Genomic DNA, 25,636 nt, shown 5'->3' with positions numbered 1-25,636 from the left:
AACCTTTCAACACCCTGCATTATCACATTCATGCAAAACACTCACTTACACTACTGACGACTGATTACAGACACCATTGTATATTATACTTAGTTACTTATTTAATAAATATATATTTTATTACTCCTTATCTCCACGTTTTCTCCCTTTTGTTACGGGCTTTGAGCCGGTTCGTGACAATACCCACATGGGTGATTGAAAGATGAACTGAGGTCCACACTCCAGTCCAGTTGGTGGTGGTAATGTACTGTAAAGTTGGTTGCCAACTGCCATATGAAGTCAGAAGAAAAAAAGCCTGAAGGAGGAGAGATTACTGGAAACTAACTAGGTTTCCTCTTTTATCTGTGGATTAAATGAGTAGAGAACACATGTGACTTAAAATGGGTCAAAATTCTACAAAGACCCAGAAAAAAAAGACCTTATGCATTTAATGTAAAATAACAACCCAATGTTTATCCCAGGACAAATTAGCTAGCAACAGCAAGCTAGCTAGCTAAATGGCTGTGAATGTTTAATGTGTTTCGACCTGTCCCCAAATTAATATAGTTGATTCAGAGTTAATTTGGATATTTTAACCTGCGTGTCCTGATCGCAGCTGGTGTGGATGGACAAAATTAACATGTGCACGATGGCACACGCAGACTCACGCCCGTGCCTGGTCTAGTCAGCATGTAACACTGCTCAGAGGGGGAGAGGGAGGCAGAGAGAGAACTTGTGAAGGTAATTAGCTGATGATACCACACAGTTAATTAATTAGCCAGCTGCTAAAAGCTGGTGACAAGCGGTACCAGAGCGCGAAATCTGGGACCAGAATGCTCCTGACCAGCTTCAAGCCATAAGACTGCCTAGTCTGGGACCAGAATGCTGCTGAACAGGTTCAAGCCATAAGGCTGCCAAGTCTGGAACCAGAGGGCTCCTGACCAGCTTCAAGCCATAAGGCTGCCAAGTCTGGAACCAGAGGGCTCCTGACCAGCTTCAAGCCATAAGGCTGCCAAGTCTGGAACCAGAGGGTTCCTGACCAGCTTCAAGCCATAAGGCTGCCTGGTCTGGGACCAGAGGGTTCCTGACCAGCTTCAAGCCATAAGGCTGCCTAGTCTGGGACCAGAGGGTTCCTGACCAGCTTCAAGCCATAAGGCTGCCTAGTCTGGGACCAGAGGGTTCCTGACCAGCTTCAAGCCATAAGGCTGCCTAGTCTGGGACCAGAGGGCCATAAGGCTCCTGACCAGCATAAGGCTGCCTAGTCTGGAACCAGAGGGTTCCTGACCAGCTTCAAGCCATAAGGCTGCCTAGTCTGGGACCAGAGGGTTCCTGACCAGCTTCAAGCCATAAGGCTGCCTAGTCTGGGACCAGAGGGTTCCTGACCAGCTTCAAGCCATAAGGCTGCCTAGTCTGGGACCAGAGGGTTCCTGACCAGCTTCAAGCCATAAGGCTGCCTAGTCTGGGACCAGAGGGTTCCTGACCAGCTTCAAGCCATAAGGCTGCCTAGTCTGGGACCAGAGGGTTCCTGACCAGCTTCAAGCCATAAGGCTGCCTAGTCTGGGACCAGAGGGTTCCTGACCAGCTTCAAGCCATAAGGCTGCCTAGTCTGGGACCAGAGGGTTCCTGACCAGCTTCAAGCCATAAGGCTGCCAAGTCTGGAACCAGAGGGTTCCTGACCAGCTTCAAGCCATAAGGCTGCCTAGTCTGGGACCAGAGGGTTCCTGACCAGCTTCAAGCCATAAGGCTGCCTAGTCTGGGACCAGAGGGTTCCTGACCAGCTTCAAGCCATAAGGCTGCTGCTACTCGCTGTTTATTATCTATGCATAATAACTTTTATCGAACATAGTAATATCGACCTTGTACCCCTGCACAATTACTCAGTGCTGGTACTCGGTGTTTTTAGCCAAGTTATCGTTACTCATTGTATTTATTCCTCGTTATTACTTTTGCAAACTAAATTACTCTGCATTGTTGGAAGGGCCTTTAAGCGTTTCACTGTTAGTCTACACCTGTTGTTTGCAAAGCATATGACAAATAACATTTGATTTGATATCGCTACACTATATAAAAACCACAAACATTTTTTATTTTTTACCTCCAAGTAAACACAACAGCCTGCGGTGGAAATGAAAGGAGTAGAACCAGATGTGTTGTGGTGTTACACAAGGAAAGGAGACTTTAGTTGTTGTGAAGTTGTGTTCCACTTGTTCTCCCTGGCAGTGGGGTTCAGTGACCCCATCAGCAGGAGCCTCAGAACATCAGCTGGTGGAGAGATGATTAGGGAGCTCTTGTCATCCTGTCCCTCACACGCGTGGGTGTGGCTATTGTCATGCGCGCATGTGTGTTTGTGCGTCCATAGTGTTTGATTTGTGGCCCCAAGCGGAACACTCTTCCCTTAATGAGCCTCCTGCCCTCCCGACAGAGGGCCAACCTTGGAGAGGAGCTGACCTGGTTTCCACACCAAAAACACTCTAGAGGATGGTGAAGAGAGGGAAAGAGGGAGAGAGGTTGTCCCACAGGGGATTGGTGTTGCTGTTAGATAACAGACCCATGTTTCTCCGGTCTAGGGGTTGTTTGTTCTAGACCGTATTTCCCTTTGGCATCAAAACAGGCCCTGAATCAAGTAATGGGAGTCATTTAGGAGTGTAAATGAATTGTTCTGTTGGAGTTGGCAGTGATTAAAGTAGTAGTTTGGGTTTGTGTTGAGTATGTTAATGTTTGATCATGTGACGTATAATAAGGAACTGGCATGCTTAGCTGGAGGTTTAGACATGACAAATGTCCTTTTTGCTGTGGTCTTCAGTCAGACAGGGGACTGTATATTATTTAATTTGTCCTACAAGTAGATCCCCAATTTAACGAGAAATATCTCATATTAATGATATCATTATATTACACATAAGAACAGGGAGTGTTCTGTCATGCTTCACCCTAATCATGTGACCTTCCTCCCCCCCTCAGATCTGGGCCAACTATGAGGAGAAGAAGGTGGAGGAGGTGGTGCACGTGATGGAGGAGAAAGAGCGCACAGCCAACTACAGAGCTGTATATGTCACCGAGATCACGGACACCATGCACTTCTACACCCAGGACGTGGAGACAGGTGTGTGTGTGGGGGGGTGTGTGTTGTCTGATATTTTGACTGGGTTGTTTTGGTTTGTGTTTTCGTGTGTGCGAGAGACGGGACTAGTTCGAGGCTGACTTCATGGATGACTACACACTACAGTCGTAGAGGAGTCTGCCAAAGGCTGGCTCCAGCGCCTATCCCCTTTTGGCATTCACCCATCCAGTGGGACAGAATAGGCATCTAAAACGGGAGGCTGTGATTCAATGTGACTGTTTGTTACATTGGTCCCATGCCTCAGTGGTGGGAACAAGGAGTTGGTTGGACAGAGCAGGGGTTAATGAGCGTGTTGCATCATCACACCAAGACACTTTGCTTTAATTGGTTCAATCACTCTCTTTCTCTCTCGGTCATTCACTCAATCACACATTCTCTAGTGTGTGTTCCATAACGAGGTAGGGGTGGGTGGGGATCTCACTCCCTCTCCTGTTCATGGGGCGGCAGGTAGCCTCGTGGTTAGAGCTTTGGGCCAGTAACCGAAAGGTTGCTGGATCAAATCCCCAAGCTGAGAAGGTAAAGATCTGTCGTTCTGCCCTGAACAAGGCAGTTAACCCACTGTTCCCCCGAACAAGGCAGTTAACCCACTGTTCCCCTGAACAAGGCAGTTAACCCACTGTTCCCCTGAACAAGGCACAGTTAACCCACTGTTAGCAAACGAGGATCCCCCGAACAAGGCGGAGTTAACCCACTGTTAGCGTGGTAGAAAGTGGCCCCAGAACAAGGAAAAGTTAACCCACTGTTCCCCTGACAAGCAGGGGTTAAGGAAGTTAACCCACTGTTCCCCTCGGAACAAGGCAGTTAACCCACTGTTCCCCTGAACAAGGCAGTTAACCCACTGTTCCCCTGAACAAGGCAGTTAACCCACTGTTCCCTGAACAAGGCAGTTAACCCACTGTTCCCCTGAACAAGGCAGTTAACTCACTGTTCCCCTGAACAAGGCAGTTAACTCACTGTTCCCCTGAACAAGGCAGTTAACCCACTGTTCCCCTGAACAAGGCAGTTAACCCACTGTTCCCCTGAACAAGGCAGTTAACCCACTGTTCCCCTGAACAAGGCAGTTAACCCACTGTTCCCCTGAACAAGGCAGTTAACCCACTGTTCCCCTGAACAAGGCAGTTAACCCACTGTTCCCTTGAACAAGGCAGTTAACCCACTGTTCCCCTTAACAAGGCAGTTAACCCACTGTTCCCCTGAACAAGGCAGTTAACCCACTGTTCCCCTGAACAAGGCAGTTAACCCACTGTTCCCCTGAACAAGGCAGTTAACCCACTGTTCCCTGAACAAGGCAGTTAACCCACTGTTCCCCTGAACAAGGCAGTTAACCCACTGTTCCCCTGAACAAGGCAGTTAACCCACTGTTCCCCTGAACAAGGCAGTTAACCCACTGTTCCCCTGAACAAGGCAGTTAACCCACTGTTCCCCTGAACAAGGCAGTTAACCCACTGTTCCCCTGAACAAGGAACAAGGCAGTTAACCCACTGTTCCCCTGAACAAGGCAGTTAACTCACTGTTCCCCTGAACAAGGCAGTTAACCCACTGTTCCCCGAACAAGGCAGTTAACCCACTGTTCCCCGAACAAGGCAGTTAACCCACTGTTCCCCGAACAAGGCAGTTAACCCACTGTTCCCCGAACAAGGCAGTTAACCCACTGTTCCCCCGAACAAGGCAGTTAACCCACTGTTCCCCCGAACAAGGCAGTTAACCCACTGTTCCCCCGAACAAGGCAGTTAACCCACTGTTCCCCGGGTGCAGAAGACGTGGATGTCCATTAAGGCACTGCTCTGATTCAGAGGGGTTGGGGTCAATGCTGAAGACGCATTTCAGTTGAAGGCATTCTGACTAGGTATCCCCCATTCCTCTTTCCAGTGCCACTTGACTTTGGCAGAGGCCATGAAATTGACTTTCGTCATCACTTAATTTGTCTTATTGCGATAATTAATTAATTTGCATTCATTTAGAGCCAATCTGAGCCCTGCGTCTCCGTGAGCGTGACAATCCTATCACGTTGGAGCGTGGCAGCCTTTGGCACCCGACATGACCCCTCACTAATACCACGTACGTACACACCACCCACCCAGGAGATGTTCAGGTGTTGGAGCGTGATCAGAACAGATCTCCTCCTGCTGATCCCCCTCCATGTAGCTGCATATATCCCCCACGTCCCCGGAGGAAGTTATGTAGAACGCTGATGATGTGCCATGTAACCTATGTGATCAGCGTGACGACTAGTGTGATTGACAGGAAACACACTGGCACAGACGGGGTTGATTAGCCTGATAACAGTCGGAAGCGTGGAAAGCACATGTGAAGAACCAGAACAGGATGGAGACACACGTTGGGTTCAGGAAACGTAGCTAAAGCTGCAGCTTGGCTGGTAGTACTGCAGTCTTTGCGTTCAAGTACAGTTTTAGTCATCTTTTATTCTTCTTTTTTTAATGATTTCAGATGAACCAGCAATGTGGGGCCGTTTTTTAGTTTTTAATTGGCCGATGTTTCCCACCGAGCGAGTTATGTGCTCGTTAGGAAAAACAGGATTGTTATTTTCAGCAGGCAAGCAAATATGACCAGAATCAGCCCCTGTGACCCTCTCTCTCACACTCTCCCTCCAACCCTCTCCCTCCTTCTCTTATCCTCTTTTCTTCTCTCTCTCACACTCTCCCTCCAACCCTCTCCCTCCTTCTCTTATCCTCTTTTCTTCTCTCTCTCACTCTCTCCCTCCAACCCTCTCCCTCCTTCTCTTATCCTCTTTTCTTCTCTCTCTTTCTCTCTCTCACTCTCTCCCTCCAACTTTCTCCCTCCTTCTCTTATCCTCTTTTCTTCTCTTTCTCTCTCTCGCTCTCCCTCCTTCTCTTATCCTCTTTTCTTCTCTCTCTTTCTCTCTCTCACTCTCTCCCTCCAACTTTCTCCCTCCTTCTCTTATCCTCTTTTCTTCTCTTTCTCTCTCTCGCTCTCCCTCCAACCCTCTCCCTCCTTCTCTTATCCTCTTTTCTTATCTCTCTCACTCTCTCCCTCCTTTTCTTCTCTCTCTCCTCTCTCTTATCCTCTCCTCTTTCTCTTATCCTCTCTTATCCTCTTTTCTCTCTCTCACTCTCTCCCTCCAACCCTCTCCCTCCTTCTCTTATCCTCTTTTCTTCTCTCTCACTCGCTCTCTCTCTCTCTCTCTCTCTCTCTCTCTCTCTCTCTCTCTCTCTCTCTCTCTCTCTCTCTCTCTCTCTCTCTCTCTCTCTCTCTCTCTCTCTCTCTCTCTCTCTCTCTCTCTCTCTCTCTCTCTCTCTCTCTCTCTCTCTCCCCCACATTAAGGCCCACATCCCCTTGAAGAGCACTTCAAAGCCCAGGCCCAGTAAATTCTTACAAGCCGAGTGCTTTGCAATTTCATGACATGTTTTTTCAGAGACTGCAGAATTTATAATGTAGGGGGAGGGGGGTGATTTTAGAAATACTATGAAGATTGGTTTTTGATAATGACATAACTTTCTGTGTTGTGGTTAAGTTGATCCTAAGGCGCACGGCACCGACAAATTACCGTCAAGCAGTAGGCCCGGTGGCTCCAGGGGCTGTTTCTGAAATAGAGGGGTTTTGCCAGGTTTCCCCATAACCAGTCTGTATTCACACCTTTCTCAGGAAGCAGGGATCTCCCTAAATGTGCAGCCCCCAATGCCACGCCGTACGCTATTATGAAAATAGATTCTGACACGTATAGGATGCTGTGAATTCATCACCCGCAAATAGATGTTCTCGCTCGATTCTTTCCATACTGTAGCAGAATTCTGTACGAGGCAAACAGGTCGACCACAACAGACAGCAATCTACCTGAGAGAGAGTTTTGACCTCGTCTCTCCACACCTTACCTGCTCCTCTCTCTCTCCCTCCCTGTCTCTCCCTAAATCCTCTCTCTCACGCTTAAGTGTTTTAAGGTCAGAGGTGAGAGGTAAGACACGTTTATTTTTTGGCAGCTGCCGACATCACTCCATTTACTGTATGGATAAAAATAGGCAGCTGGGGCGAAGACTCCTTGACCGACCTTGAGGCGCTGGGCGAGCCGTTCGGGGCATCGGAGTAAATCCAAAGGGAATCAATCCGCAGTGTTTCACCCTCCTCTTTTTTCAAAGGGTTGAAGACACACTGTTATAAAGTGTAAATAAAACTCCTCTTTAGTTCCCACTGTGCTCGGTTCTGTTCATACTCTGCCTGTGGTCACTGTGTTTCACACACCAAGAGAAGATAGTAGGCTGTGTTTTCATGTTCTCTTAAGCTCCCTGATGTCTCTTAATGGTCCCTAAACAGTGAAGCAAAGTGCACAGTAATATCTGTACCATTTCCATTATTCTCAGGGGGGTCGGTTGCGACAGTTTTGCTTGTGAGAAAAAACAAATATTAGTCAGATTTAATTACCGAAAGTGTGTGTGTGTGTAAACGTGTGGTAGAATTTTTTGGGAAAGGAATTTTCCTGTCTGGGGAAATGCTACAGATATCATTCAATCTCTCTCCCTCTCCTTCTCTCCTCTCTCTCCCCATGGGGCGGTAGGGTAGCCTAGTGGTTAGAGCGTTGGACTAGTAACCGGAAGGTTGCAAGTTCAAATCCCCGATCTGACAAGGTACAAATCTGTCGTTCTGCCCCTGAACAGGCAGTTAACCCACTGTTCCTAGGCAGTGAAAATAAGAATTTGTTCTTAACTGACTTGCCTAGTTAAATAAAGGTAAAATAATAAATAAATAAAATCCCTCTCTCTCTCTCTCTCTCTCTCCCCATCTCTCTCTCATCCCTCTCCCCATTTCTCTCTCCCCGTCCCTCTCCTCTCTCTCACCATCCCTCTCTATCCCTCTCTATCCCTCTCTCCTCTCTCTCACCATCCCACTCCTGAGACTATGTGTAATTACTCTGAGGGGAACCTGCACAAGACACACTGAAAGACGGAGGAAAGTGACAGGCTACTAAAACACTGTTTGTTTTCCTCTGTTTTGCAGCCTAGGGATTGTGGGTGTTAACAGAAGATATGTGGATGTTCTGTCTCTAGCTTGGCCCTCTTTACCTGTCCATGACTGTAGAGCATTAAGAAGGATTTTTAGTCGAGAGCTACAGTATCAGACCATCCAGGACTGTGATTCAGGCCCACCAAGCCTCAGCCTGGCCCAGACCAGAGTTAGGAGCAAATAGCTAGCAGCGCTACAGGCTAGACCAGACCAGACCAGAGTTAGGAGCTAATAGCTGACAGCGGTACAACCTAGTCCAGACCAGATTTAGGAGCTAAGAGCTGACAGTGGTACAGCCTTCCTGGTATTCAATCTCTCTTTTGTTCTGTTGCTAAGTCTATCTTTCTCCCTCTTGTTCCTTATGCTCTGTGGTTCGGTCTACCCCTACCTGGGCTCGAACCAGGAACACATCAACAACAGCCACCCTCGAAGCAGCGTTACCCACATGCAGAGCAAGGGGAACAACTACTCCAAGTCTCAGAGCGAGTGACGTTTGAAACGCTATTAGCGCGAACCCTGCTAACTAGCTGGCCATTTCACATAGGTTACACCAGCCTAATCTCGGGAGTTGATAGGCTTGAAGTCATAAACAGCGCAATGCTTGAAGCATTGCGAAGAGCTGCTGGCAAAACGCACAAGTGCTTACGAGCCTTAGGTCATTAATATGGTCAAATCCGGAAACTGTCATTTCGAAAACAAAATGTTTATTATTTCAGTGAAATACGTAAGCGTTCTGTATTTTATCTAATGGATGGCATCCATACGTCTAAATATTGCTGTTGCATTGCAAAACATTCAATGTTATGTCATAATTACGTACAATTCTGGTAAATTAGTTCGCAATGAGCCAGGCGGCCCAAACTGTTGCATATACCCTGACTCTGCGTGCAATGAACGCAAGAGAAGTGACACAATTTCACCTGGTTAATATTGCCTGCTAACCTGGATTTCTTTTAGCTAAATATGCAGGTTTAAAAATATATACTTCTGTGTATTGATATTAAGAAAGGCATTGATGTTTATGGTTAGGTACACGTTGGAGCAACGACAGTCCTTTTTCGTAAATGCGCACCGCATCGATTATATGCAACGCAGGACACACTAGATAAACTAGTATCATCAACTAGTAGTGTAGTTAAAACTAGTGATTCTTTTTTTATTTCACCTTTATCTAACTAGGGAAGCTTGTTAACTTCTTGCGTCGAGCAATCCTGTGTCCGGGAGCGTAAACTATTCATGAAAATCGCAAATTAAATTAAATAAATATATTGGCTCACAAGCGCTTAGCCTTTTGTTAACAACACTGTAATCTCAGATTTTCAAAATATGCTTTTCAACCATAGCTACACAAGCATTTGTGTAAGAGTATTGATAGCTAGCATAGCATTAAGCCTAGCATGCAGCAGGCAACATTTTCACAAAAACAAGAAAAGCATTCAAATAAAATAATTTACCTTCGAAGGACTTCGGATGTTTTCAATGAGGAGACTCTCAGTTAGATAGCAAATGTTCAGTTTTTCTAAAAATATTATTTGTGTAGGAGAAATCGCTCCGTTTTGTTCATCACGTTTGGCTAAGAAAACCCCCCCAAAATTCAGTCATTACAACGCCAAACTTTTTTCAAAATTAACTCCATAATATCGACAGAAACATGGCAAACGTTGTTTAGAATCAATCCTCAAGATGTTTTTCACATATTTATTCGATGATAAATCATTTGTGGCAGTTTGGTTTCTCCTCTGGAGCAAATGGAATAATGCACGCAGCTGGAGATTACGCAATAATTTTGACGGAGGACACCAAGCGGGCACCTGGTAAATGTAGTCTCTTATGGTCAATCTTCCAATGATATGCCTACAAATACGTCACAATGCTGCAGACACCTTGGGGAAACGACAGAAAGTGTAGGCTCATTCCTGGCGCATTCACAGCCATATAAGGAGACATTGGAACACAGCGCCTTCAAAATCTGGGCCATTTCCTGTTTGACATGTCATCTTGGTTTCGCCTGTAGCATCAGTTCTGTGGCACTCACAGATAATATCTTTGCCGTTTTGGAAACGTCAGTGTTTTCTTTCCAAAGCTGTCAATTATATGCATAGTCGAGCATCTTTTTGTGACAAAATATCTTGTTTAAAACGGGAACGTTTTTTTATCCAAAAATTAAAAGAGCGCCCCCTATATCGAAGAAGTTAAGAAGTTCTCATTTGCAACTGCGACCTGGCCAAGATAAAGCATAGCAGTTCGACACATACAACAACACAGAGTTACACATGGAATGAACAGAACATACAGTCAATAATACAGTACAAAAAAATAAATAAAAAGTATATATCCAATGCAGTGTGTGCAAATAAGGGAGTTAAGGCAATAAATAGGCCATGGTGGCGAAGTAATTACAATATGGCAATTAAACACTGGAATGGTAGATGTGCAAACGATGGATGTGCAAGTAGAGATACTGTGGTGCAAAAGGAGAAAAATAAATAAATACAGTATGGGAATGAGGTAGATAGATGGGCTGTATACAGTTGGGCTACGAACAGGTGCGGTGATCTGTGAGCTGCTCTGACAGATGGTTCTTAAAGCTAGTGAGGGAGATGGGAATCTCCAGCTTCAGTGATTTTTGCAGTTCGTTCCAGTCAGTGGTAGCAGATAACTGGAAGGAAAGGCGACCAAAGGAGGAATTACATTTACATTACATTACATTTATGTCATTTGGGGGTGACCAGTGAGATATACCTGCTGGAGTGTGTGCTACGAGTGGGTGCTGCTATGGTGACCAGCGAGCTGAGATAGGGCGGTGCTTTACCTAGCAGAGACTTATCGATAACCTGGGTTTAGCGTTGAGTTTGGAGCGAGGGCCAGCCAACGAGAGCGTACAGGTCGCAGTGGTGGGTATTATATGGGGCTTTGGTGACAGAACGGATGGCACTGTGATAGGCTACATCCAGTTTGCTGAGTAGAGTGTTGGAGGCTATTTTATAGATGACATCGCCAAAGTCAAGGATCGGTAGGATGGTCAGTTTTACGAGGGTATGTTTGGCAGCATGAGTGAAGGACGCTTTGTTGCAAAATAGGAAGCCGATTCTAGATGTCATTTTTGATTGGAGATGCTTAATGTGAGTTTGGAAGGAGAGTTTACAGTCTAGCCAGACACCTAGGTGTATTTGTAGTTGTCCACGTTTACTAAGTCAGAACCGTCCAGAGTAGTGATGCTGGATGGGCGGGCAGGTGCGGGCAGTGATCGGTTGAATAGCATGCATTTAGTTTTATTTGTGTTTAAGAGCAGTTGGAGGCCACGGAAGGAGAGTTGTATGGCATTGAAGCTCGTCTGGAGGTTAGTTAACACAGTGTCCAAAGAAGGGCCAGAAGTATACAGAATGGTGTCGAATTATGATTGATTGTTTTTTATAAGATAAGTTTAATGCTAGCTAGCAGCTTTCCTTGGCTTCTTACTGCATTCGCGTAACAGGCAGGCTCCTCGTGAGGCAGGTGGTTAGAGCGTTGGACTAGTTAACCGTAAGGTTGCAAGATTGAATCGCTGAGCTGACAGGGTAAAAAAATCTGTCGTTTGCATTTGCCAGTATTGACATCAATAAGAGGACATTCTCTATCGATCTGTCCGAAAGGGAATCTAACCAGCTCTAACCAGGCCTTAATGTGAAGCAGCGAACTAGGACCATCTTAGAAACAGCTCTCCACTCCTGGACCGTGTTCATTAGGCACCAAATGGCAGAAAAAATGGATTGAAACAGGGAGGGTCTTCCTGGCCAATGCGAAATGCACATTTTTTGTGTTCAGTTGCGAAATGTTTGAAAATGTTTTCCATTGTGTGCTCAAATGAACACGACCCTGCTTAATGGGGACTGAAGATGGCTGGATAAAGCTCTGTGCACATAAGCAAGTCCCTGTTCCCATGTGATCCTCTGTAGAGGGTGGCTCTTTGTTTCCCCCCGCCTACCGCTGGCCTGTCTTTTGAGGACACGGTCATCCTAGAGGGGGCAGTAGTTTGTCATGGTCATGATTTTATCCTCACATCTCTCGGCCGTCCTTGTTTCACCGGGTCTATATTCTTCAGTCGTGCTGAACTACGTCTTGTTTCTCTTCAGCTGGTCTGTTAACAGCTGTGGTGACACTCCACACAAACTGCAGAGGCCACGGCTGTAGAAAGCAACAACAAACTCAAGCAGGGAGAAAAGCAGACACTGCAAGTTTGATTTGTTTTCTTAACCCACCACCGCGCCGGATGATGCAATATTTAGAGGTCCTCGGATGAGCTTTACCGCGAAGGCATTCATTGTTGAATTTGAATGGAACTGAAGATTGGAAGGTCAGATCACCTGTCTGCTCAGCTGTAGCACGGTTTGTTCTGAGGGGTGTATTTTGGAGGGAGCAGGACCTAATCCGGCTTGCTCTTGGTCTTAGTGCTCTGGTTTCACTAGTAACCAGAAAGTCAACGCTGGTTACCTTATGTGGCAATGAATCGCTCTTCTCTTGGCAATGAACCCACTTAAACGCTTCTCCTCCTAAATACAAGTACAGGTGAACCCTCCCAATGCGGCACTGCATATTGGGAGAAAATCCGCATTAGCCTCACTCGACGAGGCCTCAATGGGAGTGTAGAGCGCAGGAGAAAAGTCACAGATGCTGCCTCTTTGTCTCTTCTGGGCTTTCAAATGACAGAAACTGTAATTTGGTGGAGAGGGCCCCCTCTCCGACTGCCAGGAGGGGGAGAGAAAGATTGAGAGAGGGAGAGTGTCCTGTGCGATGCGACTCTGAAACACTCTTCCACAGGCAGAGTGGGCATTAGGGAGGCTCTGCCATCATTTGTTTGTTATGGCGGCCTCGCTCCACGCACAGCGGCTGCCGACACTTTCTCCCAACTGGTGCCCAAAAGAGGAGTAAATTGCTCCCCATAAAGCCATTTTATCTCTCCCCTGCATCTCCAGTACCTCCTTTGTCTGTGTTGAGGTAGGTTGGCTGTTATCATTCAGCTCTCGTGTGTGTGTGTGTGTGTGTGTGTGTGTGTGTGTGTGTGTGTGTGTGTGTGTGTGTGTGTGTGTGTGTGTGTGTGTGTGTGTGTGTGTGTGTGTGTGTGTGTGTGTGTGTGTGTGTGTGTGTGTGTGTGTGTGTGTGTGTGTGTGTGTAATCAGCAGTGTTGTTCCCGTTCCCAACAGGAAGTTCTTTAACACAAGCCGCCCCCCCCCCCCCCCCCCCCAGAGGATGAAGCCTGTCCAAACCTCATGCATATTTAACAGGCCAAACTATCAGGTAGAGTTAGCACTGTGTGCCTCAGCCCGGTGTCATCATTCAGACTGCCCGTATTCACACACACCGTATGCACACTTCAGAAGCGGCAGCGTTACAACTGCTAATATAAGCTAGTTCAGACACCAGAGCCTATATAGCAGATCTGATAAAGACGCCGGGAACAACATGTACTAAATGGAAATGAGAGTCTTCTGAGACCTCCCAGAATAAGTGTTGTTTTTAGGTTAGTTACCCATTTCCCTGGGTGTGCTCCTTTCTAGATGCTGCTGTGTGCATCTCATACATTTGAATATTGAGCTGATTACAGCTGGTGAAATGTTGCCTCTTTCTGCACTTCTCCTGTTCTTGGTTTTCTGTTCCCCGTTATCTCTCTTTGGGTGTCCTGAATTAGAGTTTCTGCATCGTTTGGAAAATGCTTAACAGTGATTTTGTGTTTAATTTCTTCATTTGGGAAGGGAATTGGAATTATCCCAGCTTTTTAGTAACCATTTAGCAGTGATTCTTTCATCTGTTCTCTGGTCTTCTGTTTCATTCTGGATGGGATGATCTCCGTTGTTGATGGTAATGATTTGGTCATGTAGGATTCCGCGTGGCCTTCGGTCGAGTGCAGAGGACAACATGATCCAGTGTTTTCATTGCTTTTTGTTTTCTTTCCGCCAGTACGCCTCATTCACCACACCACAGCCAAACGGCATTTTAATCAACCCCAACTAAAATCATTTTCTCTTCTCTAAAGCCTAATCGCTTTCTCCGTTCCACGCGGGGCATTTACAATGTAATTACATATGATTTACCAACAGCTGCAGCCATAATGGCGCATAAACAAATTACAGAACAGAGTGAGAGAAAAGAGAGGGAAGGAGGAGAAAAGAGATCTGGAACAGTCTTCACTTTATGTGGATCAGTGCTTTTGCTTACTAGCAAATACACAAAGTGAGGCCTGTCACACTGGAGACCCATTAGCCTCTTACCCTGAGACTGCAAATTCATAGATTTGTCTTTTTTTAAATTTTCTTCAAACCAACGTGGAATTGGGAACTGGGACTCTCCTTACTACATACGTCTCCTGGTATTTCTCCTGGCCTGATTTGGGAACTGGGACTCTCCTTACTACATACGTCTCCTGGTATTTCTCCTGGCCTGATTTGGGAACTGGGACTCTCCCTTACTATTTCTCCTGGCCTGATTTGGGAACTGGGACTCTCCTTACTACATCGTCTCCTGGTATTTCTCCTGGCCTGATTTGGGAACTGGGACTCTCCTTACTACATACGTCTCCTGGTATTTCTCCTGGCCTGATTTGGGAACTGGGACTCTCCTTACTACATACGTCTCCTGGTATTTCTCCTGGCCTGATTTGGGAACTGGGACTCTCCTTACTACATACGTCTCCTGGTATTTCTCCTGGCCTGATTTGGGAACTGGGACTCTCCTTACTACATACGTCTCCTGGTATTTCTCCTGGCCTGATTTGGGAACTGGGACTCTCCTTACTACATACGTCTCCTGGTCTCCTGATTTGGGAACTGGGATTTCTCCTGGCCTGATTTGGCCTGATTTGGGAACTGGGACTCTCCTTACTACATACGTCTCCTGGTATTTCTCCTGGCCTGATTTGGGAACTGGGACTCTCCTTACTACATACGTCTCCTGGTATTTCTCCTGGCCTGATTTGGGAACTGGGACTCTCCTGATTTGGGAACTACTACATACGTCTCCTGGTATTTCTCCTGGCCTGATTTGGGAACTGGGACTCTCCTTACTACATACGTCTCCTGGTATTTCTCCTGGCCTGATTTGGGAACTGGGACTCTCCTTACTACATACGTCTCCTGGTATTTCTCCTGGCCTGATTTGGATTTGCCAGAGATGCATGTTGCAGATCTCTCTGGGTTGCTGAAGGCAGGAAACCAACTGTAGGCGTCGGTTCACTGGACACTCACAGGGTTTATCTTTAGATTTCTCTGCAGTGTATGTAAACAGACAGAGGGAGATGTAGGCTGGTTTATGTTTTTTACACATCGGTTGGGTTGGAATGATGTTCTTTCAAGCTGAAAAAAGGAACACTTTGCCTGTTTGTTTACCTGTGTGTGTGTGTGGGGGGGGGGTGCATCTATGCTTGCCAGAGTGCTAATGTATGTGTCTTCATTCCTCTCTCTCTCTCTCTCTCTCTGTGTGTCTGCTTGCTGGAGAGTGCTAGTGTATTTGTCCTCGTTCCTCTCACTCTGAGAGGTGTGTGTGTGTGTGTGTGTGTGTGTGTGTGTGTGTGTGTGTGTGTGTGTGTGTGTGTGTGTGTGTGTGTGTGTGTGTGTGTGTGTGTGTGTGTGTGTGTGTGTGTGTGTGTGTGTGTGTGTGTGTGTGTGTGTGTGTGTGTGTGTGTGTGTGTGAGCGCTTTCCCATTCCCATGTGCTTTCCCATTCCCACTCTCTCCAAGCCTACACCTGGAAGGGAATCTGCATGCATAGATGTGTGTAATAAAGCAGTGCCCTTCACTACAGGTCACCTTGGGTCAAGATGCCTGCACAGCAAATGACCAGCCATAAACTGACTGGCAGTAGGTAGGGAGATTCTAATGCTGCAGAACCCCAGCGCTAAATCTAATACCAAGTGTCATCGTTCTCTCTCGCCTGGCCCTGTGGTGTGTGTGTGTGTGTTATATAATGGATAGCAAAACCACAGAAATATGTAGTAGTTAAGATGCTTAAGTTCACCACTAAATCAGGATGGCACTTGAAATGAAGGATTGACCTGTGTGTGGGGGGGTGTTTGCTATGCTATGTATGTGTGCACTAAGTCTTCTCTGTGAACAGCCTACAACCATCACCAAGAAACATAACCTCATTGGTCAATATCAACATGACTGCAGGTTCACTGTAACAGACACGGTCCCTGTTCCTTCTCCCTAACCAACGTCTTTATCCTCCACATCCACCTTCAGAGTGAGAGACATTAGATGTACAGTGTCTGACTCAATCTCACCCGACTGTAATTAGAGGGAATCTAAGACTTCTACCAAGTAGTTCAATTACACTGGGAAATCAGTGATCCATAGAGATGACTGCTTCCCGAATGTTACCCTATTCCCTAAATAGTGCACTACTTTTAACCAGGGCCCATAGGGCACTACATAAGGAATATGGTGCCATTTGGGATGCTGTCGGCCGTGTACTGATCTACTGTTCCTTATGTAACCTCAGCCATATGTCCTAATGGATGGCTTTAAACCCCACTGGTATTATATGAGGACACTGGCCTGGAGGATGGATCTCATAGGAGAACATGTAAGGTAGGGTTAAAATTGGTGTTTCATAAGCACACCGGCCACACTTGGGTTTGTGTGCTTGCCCTGATTATCATAGGATAGGATGTAGCATAGCCTACAGTGCCTTCGGAAAGTATTCAGACCCCTTCCATTTTCCACGTTACGTTACAGCCTTATTCTAAAATGGATTGAATTCATTTGTTTCCTCATCAATCTACACATAATACCCCATAGTGACTAAGTGAAAACAGGTTTAGATCTGTTATGGCTAGACGTTCCGCTAGCGGAACCCGTCAACAACATCCGGTGAAATGGCAGAACACCAAATTAAATCTACACTTAATCCAGCCAACGTGTCAGATTTCAAAAAGGCTTTACGGCGAAAGCAAACCATGCGATTATCTGAGGATAGCACCCCACCAAACAAACACATGACATTCATATTTCAACCCGCCAGGCGCGACACAAAATGCAGAAATAATGATATAATTCATGCCTTACCTTTGAAGATCGACTTTTGTTGGCACTCCAATATGTCCCATAAACATCACAAATGGTCCTTTTTGTTCGATTAATTCCGTCGTTATATCTCCAAAATGTCAATTTATTTGGCTCGTTTGATCCAGAAAAACACCGGTTCCAACTCACACAACATGACTCCAAAATATCTAATAAGTTACCTGTAAACTTGTTCCAAACATTTCAAACAACTTTCCTAATACAACTTTTTAAAACTTTTTTTACGTAAATAATCGCTAAAATTTAAGACGGGATAAACTGTGTTCAATAGCGGATATAAAAACAAAGTGGAGCAAGCTTTCAGGTCACGCGCCTCTAACAAACAGTACACTTCACTCGACCCTCGTTCTGAACTGCCCTACTTCTTTATTTCTCAAAGGAAAAATATCAACCAATTTTTAAGACTGTTGACATCCAGTGGAAGCTATAGGAACTGCAAGCAAAGGCCACAGAAATCTAGAGCCCCATAGAAAACCCATTGAAAAGAGTGATCTCAATTTTATTTTCCTGGATGGATTTTTTTTCAGGTTTTCGCCTGCCATATCAGTTATGTTATACTCACAGACATTATTCAAACAGTTTTAGAAAACACTCTAAAGTTTCTATCTAAATCTACCAATTATATGCATATCCTAGCTTCTGGGCCTGAGTAGTAGGCAGTTTACTTTAGGCACACTTTTTATCCAGATGTGAAAATACTGCCCCCTAGCCCGAAAAGGTTTAATAAAAAATACATACAGTTGAAGTCTGAAGCTTACTTAACTTAGCCAAATACATTTAAACTCAGTTTTTCACAATTCATGACATTTAATCCTAGTAAAAATTCCCTGTCTTAGGTCAGTAAGGATCAACACTTTATTTTAAGAATGTGAAATGTCAGAAAAATAGTCGCGAGTGATTTATTTCAGCTTTTATTTATTTCATCACATTCCCAGTGGGTCAGAAGTATACATACACTCAATTAGTATTTGGTGGCATTGCCTACCTCTAAGAGGTTAGGGTCCATTTTTTCAACTTTTTGATAAAAAGCGTGCAAAATTTCAACGTCCTGCTACTCATCCCAGGAATATAGTGTATGCATATGATTAGTATGCGTGGATAGAAAACACTCTGAAGTTTATAAAACTGGTTAAATCATGTCTGTGACTATAACATAACTTGTGTAGCAGGCAAAACCCCAAGGAAAAACTGTACCCTACCTCCTTCCTGTACCTTCCCCTCCACAGTAATGCCAGGTCTCTGCTACATCATGTGTTCTGTACCCTACCTCCTTCCTGTACCTTCCCCTCCACAGTAATGCCAGGTCTCTGCTACATCATGTGTTCTGTACCCTACCTCCTTCCTGTACCTTCCCCTCCACAGTAATGCCAGGTCTCTGCTACATCATGTGTTCTGTACCCTACCTCCTTCCTGTACCTGCCAGGCCGCTGGTATTAATTAGGTTAAATGAAGTGTTTCCATTAAAGCTTTATATAGCGATTGGAGAGGACTCCCTCTTAGCTTATTTATTATTTAATCAAGTCTCTCTGGGCCCAAAGTGGAGCATGCCTCGCGACCCAGGCAAAGACGCACGCACACTCACACACACACTCCTTTACCACTACCACTCCTGGCTGGGGAAGCAGGAAGACGCTCTCTCTCAAACTTTTTTAATTAGATGAATAAATCAACCGCCGGCAGCCGGAGCGCTGCACAGCCGCAACTACGGCAACGGACCTGGTGCGCTACTACGGTAACACAGCCGTCACGAGCTGTACCTCTGGGATAGATGGGAGGGATGGAGTTGTTTATTTGATCTGTACTTCTGGGATATATGGGAGGGTTGGGGGGGTAAGGTTGTTTATCTGAGCTGTACCTCTGGGATAGACGGGAGGGTTGGGGGGTTAGGGTCGTTTATCTGAGCTGTACTTCTGGGATAGATGGGATGTTTGGGGTGTTAAGGTCATTTATCTGAGCTGTACCTCTAGGATAGACGGGAGGTTTGGGGGGTTAGGGTCGTTTATCTGAGCTGTACCTCTGGGATAGACGGGAGGTTTGGGGGGTTAGGGTCGTTTATCTGAGCTGTACCTCTGGGATAGACGGGAGGTTTGGGGGGTTAGGGTCGTTTATCTGAGCTGTACCTCTGGGATAGACGGGAGGGTTGTTGATCTGACGTGTTTCCTGCTGCTCCTACAAAACACCGAGGATGCCTCTCTCAAGCGTGTGTTTGTGTGTGTGTGTGTCTGTGCAGTCATTAGCCATCAGGGTGCCAGTGGATGGGCAGTGAGGAGTGTGGACGCCACGTTCCTCTCCCCAAACCCCACAACAAACACACACACCCCCTCTCACGTACATTTAGCGTAACACGTCATGTTAAGGTAGCTGGCTAAGAGCTAGCTGGCCGCTCACTCTCTTTAACCTTTAATAATCCCTTGTTTTTTTAAATGAATAAAATCACAATAACAGCTCTGAGCCGTTGGGGAGGGAGGGAGGGAGCAGTGGTGTGCGTGTGAGATGTGGCTTGTTCGTTCGTTTAATGTGGCTTTGCCTTTGAGGTGTTTGTTTGATCACAAAACACATTAAGCTGCCCCCCCCCCCCCCCCACACACACACACACACCTCCCTCCAATACACACACACACACACCTCCCTCCAATACACACACACCTCCCTCCAGTACACACACACCTCCCCCGTTCAGTAGTGTTGGTAATGCAGTGGAGGAGCTCCTCCATGTCACATTTCCGTAATGCTTCAAGGTCACGGGCCACAGATTACATTGATTACACAGATTACACAGATTGCACTGATCTGTGTGTGTATGTCATATATGCAGTGCCATTGTGTGTGAACATCTGCGTGTGTGAACGTCTGTATGTTTGTGACGGACACCATCACCTCTATCAACCTGGCTCACCAAAAGGAAACGACCACAAGTCCTCTGTGTGTTATGGCTGGTGTAGCATGTTCATTACTAGCAATTATAGCATTTAGTGTTACTTTTCTCTTGCCGTCTTAGAAATAATTACTTTTTTTCATCAATCATTGAGAATGTTTCCATGTCCAGCCCCCCCCCCCCCACACACACACACACACACACACACACACACACACACACACACACACACACACACACACACACACACACACACACACACACACACACACACACACACACACACTTGCTGTGCAGGCGAAGGGTCATTCTTTTTTTATTGAGTCAGTGTATAGCCCTGGTTGTTCCATTGCCCAAGGCCCAAAGGGAAATCAATGGGAATAGGTTGTCAACAAATCACCATGTAATTTCAACATTGGGCACTTTGCTAAACTAGCTGGAGTAAGCGATCTGCACTCTCTTCACACTCTCTCTCACACACTTACGCACACACATCCCATACCTCTTCACACACACTCCGAGCCATCAGCCGTGACAGCAAGCCATTTGTTACTGCTGAGCGCAAATCACTGAACTAGTGATTGCAGTCTGAATCCACACAGCCTGACGCTCTTATCATCCTCTTCAAAACATGGATATTATCCACCGCCACATTGTCTGGCATCTCCACCTAATAGTTCTCCCATACAGGATAATGGGTTGGTGACTGGTAAACACACCACAGAGCTTTTTACTCATACTGTTTTGGTTATGACTGTCTCCACTGATGGTAAGGCTAGTAGAAATGGGATTATTTAGTATTTGTGACATGGTGCTAATGCAGTGATAATTACTACAGGAAACGGAGATGACCAATTTCCCCATGGTGGTTACTGTGTTCATGCGTCCATTTTGGGGCAGCGCACTGTATGGCTCAACAGTGATACATGAGATATGAGCCAAATGCTAATGCCGTTGGCATCTCGTCAAAGGGCCTGTTTGTAGACATTCAAAATGTCTACAAACATTTTCAATGTCTACAATCGCTTGTCCTTGGACTAATCACTGATTTAATGTGACGTTATTGGTCGAAGCATTGTAGTGGAAACATCACTTTCACCTATCCAATCATGGTAGATCAGTGATTACTGCAAGGAAGAGATGTGTGTTCCAAGTACTCTACATATACTTACAAAGTAATCCAACCAGGCTCTATGCTAACAGGAATGGACTCAATGTATTCAAACAGAGACCAAACGTGAAGCATTCCATGCTCCTCCTCATCCTCTTCCCTCTCTCTCCCCGCCCCTCAGGCACCCAGCTGGAGAACCTGATGGAGACCATGAGGGCAGAGATCGCCGCCCAGCCCCCAGTGGAGGGCTCGTACGCTGCCCGCCGAGGGGACTACTGCATAGCCAATTTCTCCGCCGACGGAGAGTGGTACGTGTTTTGTCTTTCTGTCACATGGTGCTGCAATGTCTCCATTTTAATGTGTAGTAAAATACCTGACCCTATGTTGAGGTCTTGGAACTGATCTTTCTGTTGAAGAGAGAGCTATTGGTTCTACAATCCTTCCCCTTCCCTTATGACTAGTGCCCAAGTCGGGGCTAATAGTTGGCGTTTGGGTTCAGCCAAAATGTATATTAGAGGATCGTATAAGCTCCGCCCTTAACCTGGATGTGCGTCACCCACACCCTCTCTAATTGGCATTTTCTTAGAGACTTTTGACGTTTGTAAAGGCCAGGTATCAACTTTCCAAAATACAAAGCATCCTACCTATTTATCTACCCTTTGTTCATACTGTTTCTGGTTTTAAATGTGCCATAAAATGGACATCACAAAGTCATGGCTCCTGAACGGCCCTGGTTTTTAAGAGGGCCCCTTTTAGAACAGAGCTTTGTAGAGGTGTTGAGCCCTCGTCAACCCAGCCGGTACACCGGATGTTACCAGTGAAGTTTACAGATGGTGGCGGGGACAGATGGTAGTCGCGGAGGCTCCACCGGGTGTCTGCTATGACTTTGGGACCCATCAAGGAGGTGACCGAGAGAGAGAGACTGTGGGAAGGAGAGGGAGAGAAGGGAAATGCCAAACTAATATTAAAAATAGAGACTCACCCGTCCCTAGCCAGGTGGACAGCTCATAATCTCCCTCCCCCTCTCCCCTCACTCAACTTCTGGGAACAAAAACTTTTACATTTTCGCATCCGCCAGCGATAGTTGAGGAGAGCTTTCAAAAGAGCCATCTGTGAGATGCAGTGGCTGGGATTCATTATAATGTTTTATCTTATTGTTCACTCGTACTTCCAAATCTCCCTTTGGCTGTTGTGTATGTAGAGCACCAGTCTGTTGTTACTCCTGTTGTGTATGTAGAGCACCAGTCTGTTGTTACTCCTGTTGTGTATGTAGAGCACCAGCCTATTGTTGTGTATGGAGAGCACCAGTCTGTTGTTACTCCTGTTGTGTATGGAGAGCACCAGTCTGTTGTTACTCCTGTTGTGTATGGAGAGCACCAGTCTGTTGTTACTCCTGTTGTGCATGGAGAGCACCAGTCTGTTGTTACTCCTGTTGTGCATGGAGAGCACCAGTCTGTTGTTACTCCTGTTGTGCATGGAGAGCACCAGTCTGTTGTTACTCCTGTTGTGCATGGAGAGCACCAGTCTGTTGTTACTCCTGTTGTGCATGGAGAGCACCAGTCTGGTGTTACTCCTGTTGTGTATGGAGATCACCAGTCTGTTGTTACTCCTGTTGTGTATGTAGAGCACCAGTCTGTTGTTACTCCTGTTGTGTATGTAGAGCACCAGCCTATTGTTGTGTATGGAGATCACCAGTCTGTTGTTACTCCTGTTGTGTATGTAGAGCACCAGCCTATTGTTGTGTATGGAGATCACCAGTCTGTTGTTACTCCTGTTGTGTATGGAGAGCACCAGTCTATTGTTACTCCTGTTGTGCATGGAGAGCACCAGTCTGTTGTTACTCCTGTTGTGCATGGAGAGCACCAGTCTGTTGTTACTCCTGTTGTGCATGGAGAGCACCAGTCTGTTGTTACTCCTGTTGTGCATGGAGAGCACCAGTCTGTTGTTACTCCTGTTGTGTATGGAGATCACCAGTCTGTTGTTACTCCTGTTGTGTATGTAGAGCACCAGCCTATTGTTGTGTATGGAGAGCACCAGTCTGTTGTTACTCCTGTTGTGTATGGAGAGCACCAGTCTATTGTTGTGTATGGAGAGCACCAGTCTGTTGTTACTCCTGTTGTGTATGGAGAGCACCAGCCTATTGTTACTCCTGTTTTGTATGGAGAGCGCCAGTCTATTGTTACTCCTGTTGTGTATGTAGAGCACCAGCCTATTGTTACTCCTGTTTTGTATGTAGAGCACCAGCCTATTGTTACTCCTGTTGTGTATGGAGATCACCAGTCTGTTGTTACTCCTGTTGTGTATGGAGAGCACCAGCCTATTGTTACTCCTGTTTTGTATGTAGAGCACCAGCCTATTGTTACTCCTGTTGTGTATGGAGAGCACCAGTCTGTTGTTACTCCTGTTGTGCATGGAGAGCACCAGTCTATTGTTACTCCTGTTTTGTATGGAGAGCACCAGTCTATTGTTACTCCTGTTGTGCATGGAGAGCACCAGTCTGTTGTTACTCCTGTTGTGCATGGAGAGCACCAGTCTGTTGTTACTCCTGTTGTGCATGGAGAGCACCAGTCTGTTGTTACTCCTGTTGTGCATGGAGAGCACCAGTCTGTTGTTACTCCTGTTGTGCATGGAGAGCACCAGTCTGTTGTTACTCCTGTTGTGCATGGAGAGCACCAGTCTGTTGTTACTCCTGTTGTGTATGTAGAGCACCAGCCTATTGTTGTGTATGGAGATCACCAGTCTGTTGTTACTCCTGTTGTGCATGGAGAGCACCAGTCTATTGTTACTCCTGTTTTGTATGGAGAGCACCAGTCTATTGTTACTCCTGTTGTGCATGGAGAGCACCAGTCTGTTGTTACTCCTGTTGTGCATGGAGAGCACCAGTCTGTTGTTACTCCTGTTGTGCATGGAGAGCACCAGTCTGTTGTTACTCCTGTTGTGCATGGAGAGCACCAGTCTGTTGTTACTCCTGTTGTGCATGGAGAGCACCAGTCTGTTGTTACTCCTGTTGTGCATGGAGAGCACCAGTCTGTTGTTACTCCTGTTGTGCATGGAGAGCACCAGTCTGTTGTTACTCCTGTTGTGTATGTAGAGCACCAGCCTATTGTTGTGTATGGAGATCACCAGTCTGTTGTTACTCCTGTTGTGTATGTAGAGCACCAGCCTATTGTTGTGTATGGAGATCACCAGTCTGTTGTTACTCCTGTTGTGTATGGAGATCACCAGTCTGTTGTTACTCCTGTTGTGCATGGAGAGCACCAGTCTGTTGTTACTCCTGTTGTGTATGGAGAGCACCAGTCTGTTGTTACTCCTGTTGTGCATGGAGAGCACCAGTCTGTTGTTACTCCTGTTGTGCATGGAGAGCACCAGTCTGTTGTTACTCCTGTTGTGCATGGAGAGCACCAGTCTGTTGTTACTCCTGTTGTGCATGGAGAGCACCAGTCTGTTGTTACTCCTGTTGTGCATGGAGAGCACCAGTCTGTTGTTACTCCTGTTGTGTATGTAGAGCACCAGTCTGTTGTTACTCATGTTGTGTATGTAGAGCACCAGCCTATTGTTGTGTATGGAGATCACCAGTCTGTTGTTACTCCTGTTGTGTATGTAGAGCACCAGCCTGTTGTTACTCCTGTTGTGTATGTAGAGCACCAGCCTATTGTTGTGTATGGAGATCACCAGTCTGTTGTTACTCCTGTTGTGTATGTAGAGCACCAGCCTATTGTTGTGTATGGAGATCACCAGTCTGTTGTTACTCCTGTTGTGTATGGAGATCACTAGTCTGTTGTTACTCCTGTTGTGTATGGAGATCACCAGTCTGTTGTTACTCCTGTTGTGTATGTAGAGCACCAGCCTATTGTTGTGTATGGAGATCACCAGTCTGTTGTTACTCCTGTTGTGTATGGAGATCACTAGTCTGTTGTTACTCCTGTTGTGTATGGAGATCACCAGTCTGTTGTTACTCCTGTTGTGTATGTAGAGCACCAGCCTATTGTTGTGTATGGAGAGCACCAGTCTGTTGTTACTCCTGTTGTGTATGGAGAGCACCAGCCTATTGTTACTCCTGTTTTGTATGGAGAGCGCCAGTCTATTGTTACTCCTGTTGTGTATGTAGAGCACCAGCCTATTGTTACTCCTGTTTTGTATGTAGAGCACCAGCCTATTGTTACTCCTGTTGTGTATGGAGATCACCAGTCTGTTGTTACTCCTGTTGTGTATGGAGAGCACCAGCCTATTGTTACTCCTGTTTTGTATGTAGAGCACCAGCCTATTGTTACTCCTGTTGTGTATAGAGAGCACCAGTCTATTGCTACTCCTGTTGTGTATGGAGAGCACCAGTCTATTGTTACTCCTGTTTTGTATGGAGAGCACCAGTCTATTGTTACTCCTGTTGTGCACGGAGAGCACCAGTCTGTTGTTACTCCTGTTGTGCATGGAGAGCACCAGTCTGTTGTTACTCCTGTTGTGCATGGAGAGCACCAGTCTATTGTTACTCCTGTTGTGTATGGAGAGCACCAGTCTATTGTT

At 46.1% G+C, this 25,636-nt stretch overlaps 1 protein-coding gene across 1 annotated transcript in view; it reads left to right on the top strand.

The window, feature by feature from the left end:
- The window catches only part of LOC124016973 (staphylococcal nuclease domain-containing protein 1-like), a 137,800-nt gene that overhangs the window by 28,917 nt on the left and 83,247 nt on the right, over positions 1 to 25,636 (top strand). The window contains exons 3-4 of the mRNA XM_046332304.1: positions 2,941 to 3,082; positions 21,297 to 21,423. Of these exons, the coding sequence (XP_046188260.1) occupies positions 2,941 to 3,082; positions 21,297 to 21,423 (269 nt within the window). The remainder of the gene's footprint in view (positions 1 to 2,940; positions 3,083 to 21,296; positions 21,424 to 25,636) is intronic.

Source organism: Oncorhynchus gorbuscha, unplaced genomic scaffold (genome assembly GCF_021184085.1).
Source record: "Oncorhynchus gorbuscha isolate QuinsamMale2020 ecotype Even-year unplaced genomic scaffold, OgorEven_v1.0 Un_scaffold_134:::fragment_1, whole genome shotgun sequence".
Lineage (NCBI taxonomy): Eukaryota > Metazoa > Chordata > Actinopteri > Salmoniformes > Salmonidae > Oncorhynchus > Oncorhynchus gorbuscha.
Note: the sequence above shows the minus strand (reverse complement) of the source record. Positions and strands in the feature narration are given on the sequence as shown.